The sequence below is a fragment of the Pyrgilauda ruficollis genome, unplaced genomic scaffold (genome assembly GCF_017590135.1).
Source record: "Pyrgilauda ruficollis isolate IOZ18807 unplaced genomic scaffold, ASM1759013v1 scaffold74, whole genome shotgun sequence".
Classification (NCBI taxonomy): domain Eukaryota; kingdom Metazoa; phylum Chordata; class Aves; order Passeriformes; family Passeridae; genus Pyrgilauda; species Pyrgilauda ruficollis.
In genome coordinates, this window is record NW_024529266.1 from 3,087,723 (window position 1) to 3,107,375 (window position 19,653).

Genomic DNA, 19,653 nt, shown 5'->3' on the forward strand with positions numbered 1-19,653 from the left:
TCACTTGAGGACCATCTGACTGGTTGCGACTGGAGTTTAACAGGAGTTAATGTCTGAATGAGGTATCTCTCTGGAGGACGAAAAGTGCCACAAATGTCTCCAATGTTGTACCATGAAGAAACAAGCTCTTTAAATGTAATTTATTAAAAGCTAATGTAAAGCATCAAGCAGCAAGGATCTGGGGTTTTTTTCAGGTTAAGACAGGCACTCACTGTTTCCAGCATGGGGGCTTAGTCTGAGCAGAATTAGCTTGGAGTTAGCTGATCACAAAGAGAGAGATGCTTTTCTTGGCTTCTTCTAGCAGAAATAAATTTCTACCTACTGTAACTTACTGCCATCTGATATGCTGAGTCATGAAGCTGGGGTTATAGAAATCTTTATGCAATCTTTATAAATCAGCCTCACATAATCTCAGGTGCTTTCTGCTTCATCTCTGTTGACTCACTCATTTGACAGTTGTCATTCATCTTAGATTGAGATGTAATTTAATAGTTTCATTTCAGCATGAAGATAGCATCATCTAAAGTTGAGCCCAGAAAGATTTAAAGGTGTAACAGAGGAAATATTAATACTGTAAATAATATCTGTAGAGCTGCATGTGTTTATAAATCACATAGTGCCAAGTTGGAAGGGCGGCCTATGTAAAGAAAAAAGCATCTTTGCTTGTCTTCCCCTGCAGAGTTCAGCCACTGTCACCCATACCAGCTCCAGAGGTGATGGCTACCGACTTACTTATCACGATGCTCTCACTCGCCCTTATACCTGCTAGTATCACCTGCCCACACAGATATTGATCAAGATGTCTTTATACACACTGCGCGATACTAGCGCGAGGTAAGGCGTTAAGGGAGGATGGAGTCTATCCAGACGCCAGCAGCCCCACGACAGAGCAGCTGGGCTGCGGCAGCTGGGGTGTCTTTATCGTCCCACCTTTCCCTGGGCCAGGCCATGTTGATCGCCTGCCCAAACCCGACCTGTCCAACCCAGGGGACCACTGGGCCTAAACACGGCCTCTCCGGATCGAGTGCGCCTTGCTGTCGCAGACCTCGTCCAGCATCACCACCATGGGCACGGCCTGCGCTGGCCGCTGCGGGGCACGGAGGGTGGGCAGAGGCCGCAGGACGGCCGCGGAGCAGCCCCCGACCGGGGGCCTGGGCATCCTGTCGTGCGGAACGTGCGGCCAGAGCTACTGAGCCGAGCCCCGCAGCACCTCCGGCCGTCAGGCCGCCCCGGCCCCGCGCCCGGCATCTGACGGGGACCGGCGTGGACGGGGCCCGCCTTTCCCGCCGCAGGCCGGCCTGGTGGGGGAGGGAGGAGCGCGAAGGGAAGGGTGGCCTCTCCCTCGGGGTAGCAAGGATTTCGCGGCCACGGACCCCCCGGAGCAGGAGTGGGGGAGGCGCGGCAGGAGGAGCGACGCCCGCCTGGTGCTGCCCGCCAAAACGCGCGGGGTGGCGGGACGGGACGGGGCAGAAGCGCGCAGGCTGCTCTCACAGCTGCCCCCCGCCTGCTGCGATGCCCAGTGACACCCCGGCCTTCAGCAAGCCCTCGGACGTCGCGGGCCCGGGGGACAAGACGAACAGCTTCGGGAAGGCGGCGGCCCCCATGGCGGCCGCCCCGGCGGACAGTGGCGCCGCTGCAGCGGGGAAGAAGCGGCCGCGACTGCCCAAGTGTGCCCGCTGCCGCAACCACGGCTACTCCTCGCCGCTGAAGGGGCACAAGCGCTTCTGCATGTGGCGGGACTGCCAATGCAACAAGTGCAGCCTAATCGCCGAGCGGCAGCGCGTCATGGCAGCGCAGGTGAGCTGTGTCCGAGCCGGGTGTGCTCCGCGCCCGGGGGGGCTCGGGGCCGAGCGGCCGCGCCGAGATGCGGTGCGCTGCGAGACCGCGGCCGCGGGTAGCCTCGCCCCGGACAGGAGCCAGGAGTTACACCGCTGTCTTCCTATCTTAGTGAGACTTGTCGCTGTATTTCGCTGTAGTAATTCTCGCGAATTACTAGTTTTTGGTGGAGATGCCCCAAAGGCGCGGAGGATTGCAGTCAGGGCGAGCGGCGGCGGTGAGCGGTCAGCTGCACCTGTCGGGCACGGCCCAGCGCCGCTCCCCCGGGCCGGCTACAGCCCGGGTCTGTGGACAGCTCCCGGGGGGCTGTAGAACCTGCATGGAGCAGGACCTAAGCTACCGTCAGTAGCCGTTTTCCCGCTTTCTTTTAACTAGAAAATGAATAATCTAGCCAACAAATTGCTTATCGAGAATATTTTGTGCTGGTGGTTTCAGACTCGGTGTAAACTACGTTTCCTAATGCTGGTGGCTTCAGTTGAGCGCATTTCTAACTTTTTGGGGGGATTTTTTTTTTTTTAACGGCGTTGTTTGAAATTTTGTCTGTAGCAGTTCCTCACATAGCTGTGCAGGTGCATCAACGAGGGCTCAGTATTCCGAGGGCTAGGAAAGCAAACGGTATCCAGTTCAGGGTAGGAATAACGTTTTTGTTGGGTCGTCTCGCTGAAGTCACAGTTCTGGCGGTGTAAATACAGGGCTTTATTAACCCTTGTGATCTTTATCTTGCCGACTTTACTAAGGGGGGTCCTGGGCGTGTACTGGAGCGGGTGCTGGAGTAGTTGAGCTCTGCGAGGGGCATTTTACGCCCTCGTTAGTGCAAACGATCACCTGCCAGCAAATAATTGGCGAGGCTTTTGAGCTCCTGGTGCGAGTGAAGGTACATCACCAGACCCACCCATCAGTTTGCAATTGCTGTCTGCTCAAGAGATTCATGATCCCGGATAAAATGTGTGTCGGGCTGACAGGTTTTAAAAACCTAAGCAGCACTAGATTAACTCCTCGTTTGTTTTTTTTTTAAATTTTGTTATTCAGTGCAGGTATATAAAATGTCCTCAGAGCTCAGTGGGAGTAAGTTTTCGTTCATTTAAACAATTCCTCCTTGTTGGTAGTATGGCAGTCCAGAAATTGTTGTTATGCCCAAGTTACATTGACTTACTCTGCTTGGTGTGAACCTTGGAAAAATAAACGTGAATCGCTTTGCTGTGTGCCTCGGGGAAGGGAGCACAAAGTGAAGTGCTCCCCGTACAAAGTGTCCCCGTGGGCACAGAATATTGCTGCTCAGCTGCTTCTGTCAGGCAGTGGGTGCCTCCTGCTAGCAGGCGCCGGTGATGGTCCTCCTGGGGGTGTTCCCTTCCCTTCCTACTATTTGAAAGTAGCTTTGAAAGCCTCCCTAGCTAAACCTTATCTGTGTAGGAGTTACACATTGGAAGTCTGTCTTTCCCCCTTTTGATATATTTCTGCAGTAAGCCCCTTGATGCTGGTGGAATTTTACAGGTCAAGGTTACTGGCTTGTGAAGTTGAAGTTACAGTGGTGTTTGCAAGTCTGCACCTTCTGTACGGGATGTTTCTTATTGCAAGGGCTAATGCTAACTAAAATAATTATAAATCTGTATTAGGAAAAAGTGTGGCTGTTGACCATGAAAATGTAGGGAAGTCCTGTCCCAGATACCCAGGAGAATTTCCTGCAAGAAATGCCCATGATCCCAGTCTGTAAACTGGAACAGATTTCCAAGGTTCAAGTAAAGATGCAAATCAGTCACCTCACAAGTAGCAGAGTATGTAGCTGTAGCAGTGTCATATATACTCCCCAGACATATATGGCATTGGTGTTAAATTGATCTACTAGTTGGGATGAGGCAGAAGTGGCTGTCTGCAAGCAATGAATATGGTTTGTTTGCACCCATATCCAGACTGCGTACTGCCTATAGGCTTGGCCAGTGCCAATTAGGCTTTGGAACATTGTCAGTGTTGGGAAAGAAATTGGAAGCTCCAGCCTCTCCAGACTTGCCCAGCTCTCTTCAATGTGTGTGATGCTGTCTGAGCTGCTTGCAGGATGGTACCCTATATTTGCCATGCTTCTTCCGTAAGGGTTCTCTCTGTACGGTGTACTGTATGCTGAAATTTCCTTGAAGGACAACATTTCCAGCAAAGAGCCAGCAGGGAGCCTAGCAGGCCTGGATAGAGCAGCAGATTGCAGGTACAAGCCCTCTTTATATGAAAAGCTGCTTTATATTGATAAGAGGCACAGCAGAGCCCTGCAAGAAGACTAACTTTTTAACCCCAGCAGCAGTGTATCAGCAGGGAGGAGGGTAGTGACTACATTTTTCACAGTGTGCTTGTCCCAAGAGCAGCTGTGTTGGGGAGTGTAGTCATCTGCAACGTGTTCATCTGGCCTCAGTGGAGGAAGATGTGTTTGTCACCAGCATTTCATAGGCTTGTTCATTTGTGCTTGTATGCAAAAAGGGCTTGGTTTTTGCTTTATATACTTCTCTACCCATTGGCTGGATTATATGAAGGGCCTAGAGAGTAAGTCAGGTGAGGAGTGGCTGAGACAACTGGCTTTGTCTAGCCTGGAGAAAAGGGGGCTCAGGAGGGACCTTCTGCAAGTTCCTGAAAGGAGGTTGTGGGTTGGCTGCTTCTTCCAGGCAGCCAGTAGTGACAGGACGAGAGGAAATGGGCTCAGGCTGGGCCAGGGGTGGTTCAGGTTGACATCAGGAAGAATGGAAAGAATTGTCAAGTACTGAAACCAGGAACCATCCCTGCAGGTGTTCAAGAAATAACTGGACCTGGCAGTTAGTGCTGTAGTTTCATTGACATGATGGTGTTTGGTTGAAAACTGGACGCAGTGCTCTTGGAGGTCTTTTCCAGCCTTAGTGATTCTATGATAAGCACTACTCTGTAGTAGGAATAATGAAAAAACAGCTTTGAATCTGAGTCATTCATTGCTGCCAGTGTAAATGTGCTCACAGTCACAGAGCATACTCTATGTCTTGTCTTTTGTTCCTAGGTTGCCCTAAGAAGACAGCAAGCTCAGGAAGAGGAACTGGGAATCAGCCACCCAGTGCCCCTGCCCAGTGTCCCTGAGACATTTGTTAAGAAGAACAGTGGTGGCAGCTCTTGCCTCTCACTGGAAAGCAGCAGCCCCATGCACTCGACAGGTGCAGCCATGACAGCAGCTAGTACACCACCAGGTAAGGTGCTGGGAGAACGGTGCTCACGGCCAAGGGCCATGGCCAACACTGCTTATGCCCACTGTTGACACCTGTTCCCTCTTTGCAGTGACAGGGTTATGGAGAGTCCTCTCCCCAACAGCATTTTACTTTTGGTACAGTTAGCAGAAGGGAAGGATCCAGTATCAGTCTTTAATATTTTATTTGATTATTTTTACTTGAAAATCAAAATTTCTTTTACATAGACTGGTGCCGAATATAAAATTTGATAGGGTGTGTGATTGCAAGTAGAGAATTATGGGAAGCTTTTGTCCTTTTTTCCAAAACATGTACTCCTGCTACAGTCATAATAAGTGGGTTTTGGCTGCCTGTGTATCTTCTTAAAAATTCAAGAGTTTCCAGAAGTGTAGAGAAGCCAAGTACATAGGTAAGGTTATTGACCCCAGCACCAGAGATCTGCCAGCCTTACAAAACTCGATGTGGTGGCACATTGGTTCTATGTGGCATGGTGTGATGAACTATGGAAGAGTAAATTAACATGGTTTCTGCCCGGCTGTTGGGGTCCACTCCGGCTAGCTATATATATATTGCCCACACAATATTTCATAGACAAAGGTAAAAGATTGAGAAGCGCTCTCCTCCACGTGGGAGACGTTGTCCTTTATTCCAAGAGACACATCAGGTGGACAAACCCATGGGAGAAAAGAGGGTGTTCCCTGGCAGCAGGGAGCTTTTATACCCCGGGGATGGGGACAGAGGGAAAGGTCCGCAGCCAGTGGGATACCAGTGAGGAGTGGTGAGGGGAGGTTCTCTTCACTCAGGAAGAGACCACCAGGGGTTACTGGGGTGGGTGAGGGAAAGACCGTGTGATGGGGGAAAGGGATAACAACCATGTGATATAACATAAGCTATTCAGTGCAATATAAAAACTACTCTCTGTGAATTCCCAATCACCCACTGTAAAAGAACAACTAAAAAAACTAGTGCAACACAACAAAAGAGTGATGCGGTCCTTCTCTTTTACTACAGTTACCGTATTGCATTTAACACTTGTAAAACAAAACCCAAAAAAACCAACAGTAAGAAACAATATTTATCTGTATATTCAGTGAAAGCATGGCGAGGCAAGTGAAGACTCTAGGCAAAATGTTTTTTCCTATGCAAATTGCCTTTTCCCTTTTCTAACTATGCCTGACAGATACAGTGATTGAATATGTAGAAGAAAGAAGAAAGGAGCTAGTGTAATTGATTTCTTGTGTATAGACAGAAAAAAGCAAACAAATACAGATAAAATGAAAAGGAAGTTTAATTAATTTTTAATAATCTACACATGCCAGTAATACAGGTGAATATACTTGCCAGATAGGTGATTCTAAAGTGGGCAATGCCTTGCATTAATTAATGAAAAGACAATGCATGTTTGTGTCTGTCAAGTGACTCTGTTCTGTTTTGCAGGCCATTAAAAGTATGTCAGATGGATTTGTTGGATCTAGTGCAGACAGGCAGTTTCAGACCATTGTAGAGGAATTTTGTTGGGAAGCTTTTAAAAGAACTGCTTAATAAAGCAATAAATAGTTTTTTATTAGCTTTTTTTGTTTTCATTATGTTAGTGTCACCTTTGAATTGATGCAGTTACTCCTTTCATATTTGCATTACTGCATGCTTTGTCTATAGGCATGAAAAAAGCTGGCTAAGATTAAAGTAGTATATTCAGTAATATATAGAGATTGTGGTAACTCAGGAGAACACGAAGATCCTTGCTTGTACAGAAAGGCCAAACAATGAAATAATTTTACTGTTGACAAAACTGGCATAAGTTTTTAATGTTTTTAAAATGACAGTACTTAATTTATTAATCCCATTTTAATAATTATTAGTTAGTTTAATTGAATTATGGTATTTTAATGAAAAGCATTGACCAAACAGGCTTAAGGCAATTCACATGCTTGAAAAAGTACTTGAAAACATAAAAATACCTAATTTTAAAGTATTTTGAATTGTTCAACTATTTTTGGTCAGAGCAGTCATCTTTCTTACAATGAGCAATTTAAATACATTGTTTCTCAAGCATTTTACTAAATAACTAACTGTTGTTATTTGTGTCCAAATAAATGTTTGTGAGTGACAACATTTGAAATACACAGCTTCATCTCCAGAAAGAAGATGTGATTCAAGTCAAGAATCAAGACAGCATCAACCTTGTTCACCAGAAATGGAAGCATCTGAGAATAAATAGGAAATCAGATTCATAGTTTTGCTTTTGGGCACCTAAGTAGTAACAGACATTGGGCTTAGCTCTGAGTTGACTACACTGCATAAACAAAGTTACATCCCTAATAGTTTGGTAGGTTCATCTGCTGAAAACAGTGTAAGTACTCATGGGATTTGACTTTATACCAGTGCCTGTCTGCTGGCTCTGAAGCTGGTGAAGGTTGCTGTGCATTTATCCAGATCTGTGGAGTGGCTTTGTCAGGTGTCTGAGTACCAGCTTTGGTGAGGAATATAGCCTAAATATCCCCATGCTTTTCTTTTTAGCATATAATGATCTTTTTTACAGATGAAAAAGTTCCATGTGGCATAAGTTCTGTCTTTAGATGTCGGATTGTTCCAGGACCAGGTACTTGATGGATTCTTGTATTGCTGTTTTATGATTTTATTACTACCCTAAACTGCAAGCAAATGAGACACCCCGACAAGTGTCATTGTCTCAGGTTGGTAGGCTGAGGTGCTGATTTTTCAAGAACTTACAGTAATTATTAAAGGAAGCAGGGAAGGTGAAACCCTTCATGGCAAGGGGAGTCCGCAGTTCCCTGCAAGCCCCAGGGGAAGCAGTGGCTTCTGGGAGTACAGTGTGTCCTGTATGATTCACATTAGATTGGGCAAGAGGTGATTTTGACAGCAGTAATTCTATTCCTCCTCTAAGGTTTTTGGCTTATGAGCACATTTCTTCTTTCAGACTCCCATCACATGGAGCATTGTTTTCCAGCAGAGGAGTGATGTGTGAAGGAGTCACACAAATCAGACATAATGCCAGAGAGAGAGTCATTGCTTGCTGTATCCATTTTATTAGCAGATCAGAAATAGTATGACACCTGGATACCAGAGGCAGTTTTTCAGATCCCATTGTGACACACTTTTTTTGAAAAGGGAAAAAATGAATTATCATCGTCACAGGTGTTTGAACATTAACCATGTCAAGCATGTTTACTTTGGATGGAGTGTATGTTCCCACTCAAAAGCAAACTGGGAATTTGCGGGGTAGTTGGAAGGGAACAGACCATGGTCTCAGGGCATTAGTAGAGTGTCTTACAGACTGAAGTTGTTGTTCCTGGGCATTTCCCCTTAAAAAGTTGTAGATTGCTGAAAGAAAAGGCCATTTAATTGTACAGAACAGCAAAAGTTGTTATCTTAGGGCATTTGATGTAGTTGTCCACCCTTCTGTAGGATAGGTATATCTTGTTAGGTTAACAGATATGTAAAATTCAGGAAAGATTATGGTGAAGCTTGTAGAATGTGCTTTTCAGACATTCTCATGTTATAACATCTGTGTTCTTCACTGGTTTGTATCTATTTAGAGTCTGCCATTTTGATATTTAGCAGTCGCGGGGGTCAGAGAAGCGAGGCAGATGAGGTCACTAAACACCTTGGGGTTTACTGAAAAAAAGCTGCTCATACTGAATGAAGGAGAATGCATTTTCAGCTTTGCTTCATTATATTTGATCTTTGTCACAGACTAAGGTTCATGTTTGGCATTTGGCAGTGGAGTGGCTGCATGATACATCACCTGGAAGGTGCTGGAAAGCGCCTCTTCTTTCTGCTGCTCTGCACTCTTGTTGGCCCAGTTTAGAAGCATCCAGTATAGGTGAGACTGCTGTGTGATGCAAAATGCCAGCTCCTGGTCCTATGCTCTGTTGCGGTCATTCCCCTGTTGTATTTGCAATTACAGCAGTGTTCAGGTGCTTTCCTAGTATCAATGGTTGACAAACATGATTTTCAAGAATTGTGAATAGTAAGCTTGTATTTGTTATTTCCCTTTGTTACATTTATTATGTTTGACAGAAACAAAATAGTATTCTTTTTTTTCTCTAAGTAGCTGCTGTCTTCACTTTGAAACTCTTTGACAAATAGAAGGGGTTTTATCTACTCACAAATACAGACCATCGTGGGGTCAGCAGTAATAGAATGCCTAATGTATGATGGTACTAGGATTCCTTTGAACTTACAGTGCCCTAGCTGTCTGCAAAAACCCTACCTCGCCTTCTTTACTCTTCCTTTACTTTCTTGATCACTGTGTTGTGATTTCAAAAACTGATGCCAGATCTTGCCGCTGTTGTGCTGCATAGGTGATGAGTTTAAAAAAAAACTAGTTGTTATAATGGAAAAACATCATAGTCTGGTTTAAAAAAGAGAAAAATTTTCATTTTGAAAGAAAGCTCTTTAACAGTATTTATAGTATAGATTCATGTGCTGCCACAATTTCAGTTTCATCAAAGAAGCCTCATTTTAGTCAGCTGATCCTGTGGAAGCTGCTGTGGCCATTTCACTGTGAGAGCACTTGGGGGTTGAAACAGGTTATCCAGAGAGGTTCTGGAGTCTCCATATTTGGGGAGGCTCATAACTTGGCTGGATGGTGTATAAGCAACATGATCCACCTGGGAAGCTGGCTCTGGTTTGAGTAAAGTTTGAGCCAGCTGGTCTCCAAAGATCCTTTCCAAACTAGACTGTTCTGTGAATCTCTGAATTTTTTACTTGCTTGCATTGACATTAAGTCAACATACTTAAATTTGAAGTTCAGTCAGCCTCAATACTGATAAGCATTTGCAAGCCTGTGAAAGAAATCTTAACTCTTTTGACCCAGTAATACTCGATGGTAGATTTTTTTTTAAACAAACTGTTAACATTGTGGGGATTGACAGGTGGTGGAAGGGATTGATAGTTCATGTGGCAGCAGCCTCGACAAGGGTGGCAGTGAGAAGGCAGCATTAGCTGCTTTGCTAGGACTGTGCTAGGACTAACACAATGGCTGCATGCCCTCAGAGATCTTGGTGGGTCTGCAGTGGTTATCGATCCATCCTCCTGCTCTTCGCTTTTCTCTCAGTCTCCTCACTACTTTCTAAGGATGATTATCTCCTGCTGCACCCATGGCTGCTTCTTCACCAGTTTTAGTTGCTGGCTGCCTCCTGGTCCTGCCAACCTCCTTCCATTGCTTCCTCGTGCTTTTCCCTGGCTTCTCCCAGAGTCAACAAATCTCTTAAAAAGTGAGGAGCACAGTTAAACATGACTTGTCTTTACTGGATTGTAACAACAAGCAAAGAGAGAAGTTTTTTGTCTTTCACCTGTGATTAACTAATCCATCATTGTCATCATCTGGTTTTCTCCAGTTCATTGCAGTTAAGATGAGAGAAAAAGAATACATTTGCTTATGTCTCTTGTAAGAGTTTGTGGACTTCTCACCCCTCTTGAATTGACATGATTTCCACAGCACAAGTTAGATGTTGTCTTGGGAAGTAGTTGCTGGAAGTGGTCTTTTGCCTGTGTAGTATTTTTCTTAGTTACTAAGTCTCTTTCAAGCTGGACTAAGTAAATATTACAGGAGCTTTGAACAATCTTCCCTTGATTTAGAATATAATTTATCCTGAATAGGCATTTTTAATCCCGGACTGATACAAGTATGCAATGAACAAAGCACTCCACAGTGTGGTGGCCATGGCTTTGTAATTTTCAATTCCTATCAAAATAACGTGTTTCACTCAGAGTTATGTAAGAAGGAGCTGGTTGTGAAACAAGAAGGGGTGGGCATTTCAGCTTCTCTCTGCTTCTTTGGGTTCACTGTACTTGGGAAAATGGTAAAGGAGTTCTGAGCATCTCATTATAAAAGGACATAGATAAATCTGAAAGGATAGAGGGAAGGGTGACAAAAGTGATGCATTGCTTGTAGAAAAGGAGACTAAGGGTGGATATAAACAGTCTATAAATATTTGAGAGGTAATAATATGGAGGAGGGGGAGGGATTATTTACAGTGCTTGAGACAGCATAACAAGGAGCAACGGCTTGAAACTAAAAAAGGCAAAATTAAATTAGACACTAGACACTTTTTTTCCTAACGAGTAGTGCAATTAGTAGTGGAGTGACCTGCATAAGGACAAGGGGGTAAGTGAAGCGTAATCAGGAGAGGTGTTTAAGAGTGTGTTAGATTATGATCTCAAGTGATTAATATGGGGGTAAACTCTGATCAATGTGCAGGTTAAAGTAGATGATGGAAATCTCCTACAGCTTTGTCATCTCTTATATGATTCATTGCTTCTAACCATTCTTTGACTGTGTTAAATAAATCATAATGTTACAGGGTTCTGCATCCCTGAGTAGATGTTTCCAGTCAATTCTCCAGTTCTCTTGCAAAGCTTGCAGCTTTCCTTCTCTTTTCAAGCAGTATTCGTTACTGCAGCTTTGCATATGGGCATGTGTGTAGGTGCCTGTGTTTTAACTGAGCTGATGTTTGAAGTGTTGTACATATCCATTCAGTGAGGCACTGAGTCTCTTGCAGTTGTATTGGTGAAACAAGGTAGAGCTAACAGCAGTTCTCAAAATGTCTGAATTAAGAAGTTTTTATTTTTCCTGTCAGACTTTCAGTCCTGTGTGATGCTTCGCTGGAAGTGTAAAAACAAATAGAATTATAAACAGATACGGAAAATCCTTAGAGAATGTTGTTTTTCTTTTTCTGTGCAAGTGGTATTCCGAACATTGTCTAGGGCTGTCTTCACCAGAGGCAGGGGCTGGGGAGAGGTTTCTGCAGCGTTCCAGGGAAGCAAGAGTGCCAGGGACCAGTCATGACCTACCCCAACTCCCTTACTTTGAGAGAGAAAGGCTGCTCAGTCCTAAGATGGAGGCAAAGCACAGGAACCTCAGCAGTTACTTCTATCCTTCCTTCACATTTCGGAAGAGATTTTTTTTTCCCCCCAAAAGGATTTTCAGTAGAACTTTTTTTTTTTAGGGTTTTTACTTAATTTTCAAAACTACTTCACCATAGGGCTGTCTGTGTTTCTGGCATCTTGCTGGCCCAAGTTTTTTCACACCACGTGAGATTTCCAGACATATATCTGTGGTTATAGCAAGATAGCGGCCGAGTGGTGTTTGCTGTGTGCTGGACAGACTTTGCTGCGTACAGTGTCCTAGCACCAGATTTTCTTCCCACCTAATACCTTAGGGCTGGTCAGCACATCCAGTTTTTCTTTTTGCCTTGGAAGCTCTTCCTCTGTAACACTGGCATTTGCATATGTGCATTCAGATTTAGAGAGTTATCTGTGCCAGATTGTGCTTTTCATTTGTTATTATGAATACTGAGATAAGGAATGGAGCAGAAGCAGAAAATGTACTAGGAATTTCTAAGAATTTACTATCCATGAGCACATTATTCACTATCTGCAGCTAATCTCTTGTTCCTTTCTGTGTCCTTGAAACAGTTATTATAACTTCTCTGAATGTGTGGGGCTCTTTGTTTTAAAGAAAAGATATAAGTGAGGAGTGAAGGAGTACTGCACGCTTCCCTAACTGAGCACTGATTTGATTTCTGGCTTCTCCTTTTGTTTCACATGCTTTATTGTACCTTGAAGACTGCTTTCATTTGCTTAATTTATCAAATAACTTCCTATTTCAGCTTGTTCAACCATTTTCCATTTACAGTAGATTTGTCACTTAATGACATGAGAACTAAAATGCAGTTTTGAAGGTTTCTTTTGTAGGAATGCCTTTTCATATGCTTCTTCTAATTCCTCTATTTTATTGAACTTTACTAAACTTTCTTCTGAGTTTGAGTACCTGCTAGTCTTAATCAGGATTGTGAACAGTTCCTTTACTTAAATAACAAACACTGTTTGTGCACATCTGTCCTGTGTTTTCTTGAAGAACTTGCAGAGAGTTAGTTAAATACTGAGTTTGACTTCCTTTGCGGTGAGAATGGATGTCTGATTATTTGGTTTTTAATTACTGTCTCCAGTCTTTATTTGTACTATTTTATTACTTACAGGATAAGCCACTATTTGGTTATTTGGATGTCTATAGTAATGGACACAACTGAACTGCAGCTGATGCTAAGCCACTGTAGTTCCAGTCACTGTGCTTTTCTGTCAGTTATGCATGAACACCATTCCTTAGTGATCAGTTTCCATTTGCATTGAAGCCAGTTATGTGAGTGCAAATGTTGTTGCATCCATGCAACACTGTCAATCATGCACAAAAGTTACGCACATTTGCGTGATTCTTGTTCTGTTGCTCAGGTCTGCTGGATGTCTGCAGTGCTTTTTCACTACTCCTGCTTTTAGTTTTTGCATCACATAGTAGGTAGAGTTAACAAGCCCTCCTGTTATTTCCAGTTGGTCTGTTGTAGAAACTTTTGGGTTTCTGTCATAATAGCTTATAACCAAGCATTGGCTCTAGCTAATTCCAGCCATCGTCCTACTCCCTTTATTATTTTTAGTGTGAGGCATAGTGATTTTAACCTAGTCATATTTCCTCCAAGGTCTCCTGTCTCAGACACTTGTGAAGCTTTCCCTCCCTTCTAATGTTTTCTTTGATCTCTCATTAATGACTTAAATCCCTTTAGATTTAATCCACACCGAGTTTCTTTCTCCTCCTCTGAATTTGCTTCTTTGCCCCTGCAGGTGTCTGGGCTGTTTTCCATCATTGTCCAGAAATCTGTTTTTCTTTCCTAATTTCCTATAATTTTTAATTTCTTCCTTTGTTTTTTAAAAATTGTGTTTTTACTTTTGTTTCCATTTCTCACTTTAGCAGCATGTTGGATTTGGTAGCATGAACACAAAGAGTTAACTATTTGTAAATTTCCTTCTCAAATCGGATATCTCAAGGTGAATAATAACATGTATACATAGATATGCACACACAGTAGTCATACTCCCAGCTTTTATACTGAGGATTGAAAATGGTCCTTGTTTCTCATGCCCTTAATTTTCTGAAGCACTGATTTTATTGGTCCTGATCCTGTTAGCTGTCACACATGCTAATAACTTCAGATTTGTAAACAATCCTGTTGTTTCAGTTCAGTGTGGACTAACATATGCTGAACATTAAAATAGTGCCTACCACCTTCACAGAGTCAAAGCCATATTCAAAGATTTTGAATGTATTTTATTTACCAAAGCTATTCATATTTTTTTCCACTTAAGATTTGAATATGATCACTATAGCTGTGTTATAATGAACAAAAGTGCAAAAAAAGAAAGAACAAGCATTAACCCCCCAGCTCACGTAAAAAGATCGACTACTCTGCTATAGTCAGTGACAGAGACATTGAAAGTTGAATTTGCTGCCATAGATATCTTACTGAAGGGCTGGAGCTTAAATTAATTGTGTAAATGAAATATTATTTTCTGTAGGTTTTATTTCTACTGCTGTATTAGGAGGATTGTTAAGTTGCATGCTAAATGTTTACAGCAGATCATTTTTATTAAGTGTACACTAAATGTGAATAAAATGATCCTTCTCCAGTTCTACTGAAATCAGGCATATTTCAGCTTCTGTTAGTTGGATCTGGACTGGGGCTGTGTGTGGGGCTGAGAAATTTACTATGCCAGGCTGCAGTCTTCTGGATGAAATTGCTCTCTCCTTGTTTTTTGGGGGTTTTTTTTGTTGGTTTTTTTTTTTTTTTTCTTTTTACAAATCACATTTTCTTTTTAAAAATACAGATTTGTGTGAAGATTAAAATTAACCAAAAATCTTGAAATTTAAAGGGTTTTTGAATTGTGTTAGAAACACATATACAGAGTTAGCAATAATTTCACCCATTATGGAGCAATAACTCTACATAGGGAAGATGGGAATAAACGTTCAGTAATTTTTTCTGGTCCTTGCTTTACAAAAAGGCATGTGGTATTATAGCTGTATATGGAGATGTATATGGAGATTCCAGTTCCAACAGGAACTAAAATCAGCAGAACTGGACAACTCAATATGCAATATCAAGAAGAAAAAAGAAAAGAACAGCAACTTGGCTGAGGATATGGGAAGTCTCCCTTACTGGAAATATCCCAGAACTGCCTGGACACAATGGTGTGCAATGTCTTGTAGGATGACCCTGCTTGAGCAGGGTTGGTAGGCCAGATGACTCCCTGCATTCTCTTCCCACCTGACCCACTCTGTGATTTCCAGTAAGTCTTTTAACACTGAGAAAGTTCCTAAATCTTGAAAGAAGGATGATGTCATGCCAGTGTTTCAAGAAATGTGGGTGTGGTAGGGTATGTTGCTGCAATCTATCAGCTTGACATCACTTCTTTGAAAATAGTGGAACAATCCACAGCAAAATGAAATATGCAAGGGAGAAATGCAGCTGTCAAATGATGTTCACACAGCATGGATTAACAGAAGTTATGGGTAAAAATTCTGTCAAGTTGGTAATCTTACATCATTACAAAATTGTTTGGTGAAGTGACATACTGATGCAGTCACAAATCCTGTAGGGCATTTGGTTTTTGTGTTGCCTGGCATCTTGATTAGGAACCTGAACTGACAGAAAATCATTGTTTCTGGAGGCGTCTCACAGGGACATGCTCTTTGCTGTAGTCATCTCACTGGTATCTTGGAAAGAAATCTGGCATCATCACAGGTTGTGCTGGTATGTAATGGAAAGGTACATGTACTGGCAAGGACTGCAGAAGATAAAAGTGCACTGCTGGGAGGCTTGGTTAGATGATGGTCACATGAAAGCAACAGCTGTTTTAACCCATATGAGAATTGAAAAATTAAGACGTCCATCCGAAAGAAACTGTTGCTGCACAGCTGGTGATCCTAGGGGATACTGTGCTTAATGTTAGTGGTTCCTGGTGAAAGAGGATGAACTGGCACAGTCCTTCTAGGCAGGTATGTGGTTGGGGAAGCTGGTGGGGTGGTCATGAAACTAGTGCTAGTGGGACTCCTGCCCTGGGAATATGGTACATACCAGAAAGTGGGCTCAAAATGAATATTGGTAGGGAGGGCATCATTGAACCAAAACCAGTGTAAGGTTAGGAGAGGGGACAAGGGAAGTAGGCTTGTTTCCCTGTTCATACTGTTCCCTAAGTTTGTCATTGTAGCTAATGGTGGGGATGTAGCAATGGTCTGGACCCACACACCTGGACTTTAACTTGGAAGAGCTCAGGCGGGAGACAAATTGTTGAAAGGCCAGAGAACATGTACTGGAGTGAAAGCAGTTTATTTTACACTTTAGTGATCTCCTTAGATAACCTTTTTTTTATCTCCAGTATGATTGTTCTGATTGCTTATGCCTTTGCCAGACTATGCCAGCTCTAGTTAAAGTTATCTGTGTTATTTCATGAAGTAAGTTTGGTGTTGTGAACAGCAGCAGCATTGGGGATACAAAATCCTGTGAATTCACCATAAGGCTCAAGAAGGCCTATAAGAAATAACCTTAGTGCTGAGGTCTCCCAACTTTCCCTGAAATGTGTTGTCCTCTTTGCATAACATTTATCATAGAGTGTTTCTTTCTGGCGAGTTTTGTCCTTGTTAAAATCTGTTGTCCCACTGGTTTAGCCCTTCAGAAGTAGAACTAGGTAAATGCCATTTTGCTCAAAGACCACTCTGGAGTTATTCCTAGAGGGGAGAAAAAAATAATACTGGTTCCTTCCAGGTGAAATTGAATTCTTCCAGTCAAGTAGTCCTTGAGAAGCATGCCTTGTACTCATAGACATTGCTGCCATTATGCCATCTCCTTGCTGATAATGCTGGCTGAACTCAATGGTCCAGCAGCTGCACCTAGCAAGGAATTTTTCATGACACCCATACAGTTTTCAGACCCACTGCAGGAAAGCTGCAATGACTGATTATTTTGTCTTGCTGTGGTGGGAGGAGGTGAAAAGCAAATGGTAGGAGTTGGCAGGTGATAAGGCATGGCCGTGATAAAGAGGTGGAATAGATTGGTCCTTGTACACTCCAGTTTCAGGGAAGAGGCCAGAGACCTGCAAGAGGCTCAGAATTGTTACACCACACAGTTTGGGGTTTGTTTTTTTGTTTAAAATGTGTATTCCTGCTTTGAGAAGAATTATGTATATTTCTGGTTTGGGTTGGAGAGGTACTGTGGCATCAGTAAGGTGTTTTGGCTATTCTTAACCTGAAGACATAGCTGCTGTTAGCCCTCGTAATGATATGGCTGGTGCTTGCTATTTTTCTGTCTCTAACAGGTGTTAGAGCACAGCTGCATACCCAGGGCTGTCTGGGAAAGTAATCTGAACAGAAAGGAAAAAGAACCACCAGATTTCATGTTTGAGCTCAACATAGCCATAACAATAGCCATAAGATTGGCAGTTGATGGAGAGAGGAAGAGACACAGTTTCTGAAAAGCTTTCCAGCCAAAACAATTGGGAGTGCTGCAGATCTGGCTTTCAGTAGGAGAATGAGAGTAAAAGAGCCCTTACATCTCAGAAACCAGGTTCTAGGACAGGGTACAAGCATGATCTCCCTTTCTGCTCTATGGACCCTGCTTGTTGCCTATGTTTGCTGGATCATCTTGGTTGCAGAGTGGTCTCCACCTCCCCACTGCCTGAGAGGCAGTGCAGAGTGAAGGGCCGGAGATATGCAAACTGCAGAGAAACACAGAAAGGTTTTATCTTCACAGCAGTGCCTTGAGTAGCTACCGCTTAGCATTTGAATTCAGGGTTACTTTTAGGAATCTGGGGTCTCCTGGTTCAGTCTTCTTTTAAAAGGAGAAGGCTTTCACTGGCAGATTTGAAAGGCATGATTCTTCATACCTTGTGCTACAGCAATTCGTACTGTTTACTTTTAGTACAAAGTACCTGATCCTTGATGTTTCCTTCTATTTGTGATGATAGAAGAGTGTCTCAGATTTTCTGATTCCTGGGAAGTTTATTTATTTAACGACGTAGTTCAAAAGCACCAAAACCTCTTTTTTGTACTACAGTTTCTTAAGTCATAATTTCATCAGTATGTCTTTGCAGATAGAGATGTGAGTTGAGAGTTCTATGCATACAAGCACCTAAACAAGAGGTTTTAGGATAAAGCACTCTTTGGAGTATATTGATAAATAGGGGAACTAAGTGGAAGACAAAAGTCAGGATAACAGAGCATTATCTCTCCTGTTTTCTTGAGTGCCCTGCTCTGTCACCTCCCGTTCTGATGCCCTTAGGAAGAAGAGGGGCATAGTAAATGTACTTATAGTGCAGTGAAGCTTTTAGCCAAAGCAGGTAGTGCTGGGATGCTGATCACTGCCTGGTTCTTTTCTAGGAGTTTTGAGAGTAATGAAGACAAAATCCTGGTTCTTTGCACATTCACATCAGTATACATAAAGGACAATCCCTGTGAATGTCATACTGGACCAAATTTGTCTGTCAAGAACCTATACTGCATTAACCAAAGCTGTGAATGGGGGATGGGGTGGTTTGTGTTTTGCATAGTAAAGGAGCAGTTAATGGACTTCTGTGAAAGAGCAGGGACCAGCAGGTTAAAAAGCTGTGAAAACAAGATGAAACAGACTCTGTGGAGAAAGAGGAGAAAGAGGAGAAAGAGAAAAGGTGGCACTGGAGAAGAGAGCAGCTGGGGTCTCATCTTCAGAGGTTGATGTTCCAGTTTAGCTGCTTGTTGCTATCATTCTTCTTAAATTCCCACTGAGTGACTCCATCCTTTTTCCGTTCCCTTCCTTCTGTTGCTAGAGGGATTTCCTTTCCTTTTCTTACTTGATCTGAAGCAGGGAGTGGGAATAGGGAAGATGTTAATTAGTAATATTTTGTACGGTATCACTATGCAAGCTACAAATAATAAATCACATGGTACATGCTTAGACAATTTACTGCTGGCTTTTGTATATGCTGTGACAAGTGCTCGAAAGGTCAAAAAAGCTTCCTTAACAAATTTGATAAGATAATGCAGTGAGCTGTAACATCATGAAATCCTGGGGGCCATAGACCAGAATAGAAGAAATAATTATGCATGGTAATGGGTAATTACAGATAATGGCCTTTTTTGGGGGTGGCAGAAAATTACCCAACCCCACAGCTTTGCCTGAAATGAACATTGTCTAGCACATTAACTTTATATCAAGTTAAAAGTTCAATGCTGGAACCAAAGATAATCCACAACTTCTAATGGGAAGAGAGCAGAAATACTCCTCTCAAAGACTGAGCATGCGTGTGGGTTTTGTTCCCTGGGAGGCAGCGTTTCTCAGCAGAAAGCAATAGTGCCAGCTTTCTTTGACATCTGAAATAGCTCTGTCATGATTGTCTGGTGGGAGAAACACATTGTACCATAGTTTCTGATTATGATGTTAGGGAGTGATTTCACACTGGCCTTGTTCAAGGCTACTGTCCAACCTCAAAGCCAGATACAAATTGAACTAAACTAATGCACTGCAAGACTTAATATTGCTAAACCAGCAAATAGGAGTGTGTCAATGTTTTATATACTGAGCAAGGAGAAGTTGTCAGATACAAGATTCTTTTGAGGTATGAAGGCAGGTGTTTCCTGACTTAATAATTTTTTCTGTGTGTTTTAATGGTGTAGCTTTCTCTGCTGCAGAAGCAGGGTTGCAGGAAGTATTAAAACTGGTGGAAACAGTCACTCTAAATTGAAAACTGCAGGAAATGTAAACTTCCCACTAGTTCAGCTTGCTTACTGGGCAGTGCTTACCTGCTT

The 19,653-nt window shown here is 42.9% G+C and overlaps 1 protein-coding gene across 1 annotated transcript in view; it reads left to right on the plus strand.

The window, feature by feature from the left end:
- Positions 1 to 1,512: 1,512 nt before the first annotated feature.
- Positions 1,513 to 19,653, plus strand: part of DMRT1 (doublesex and mab-3 related transcription factor 1) — a 58,635-nt gene continuing 40,494 nt past the window's right edge. Inside the window, exons 1-2 of the mRNA XM_041486191.1 lie at positions 1,513 to 1,797; positions 4,841 to 5,024. Of these exons, the coding sequence (XP_041342125.1) occupies positions 1,513 to 1,797; positions 4,841 to 5,024 (469 nt within the window). The remainder of the gene's footprint in view (positions 1,798 to 4,840; positions 5,025 to 19,653) is intronic.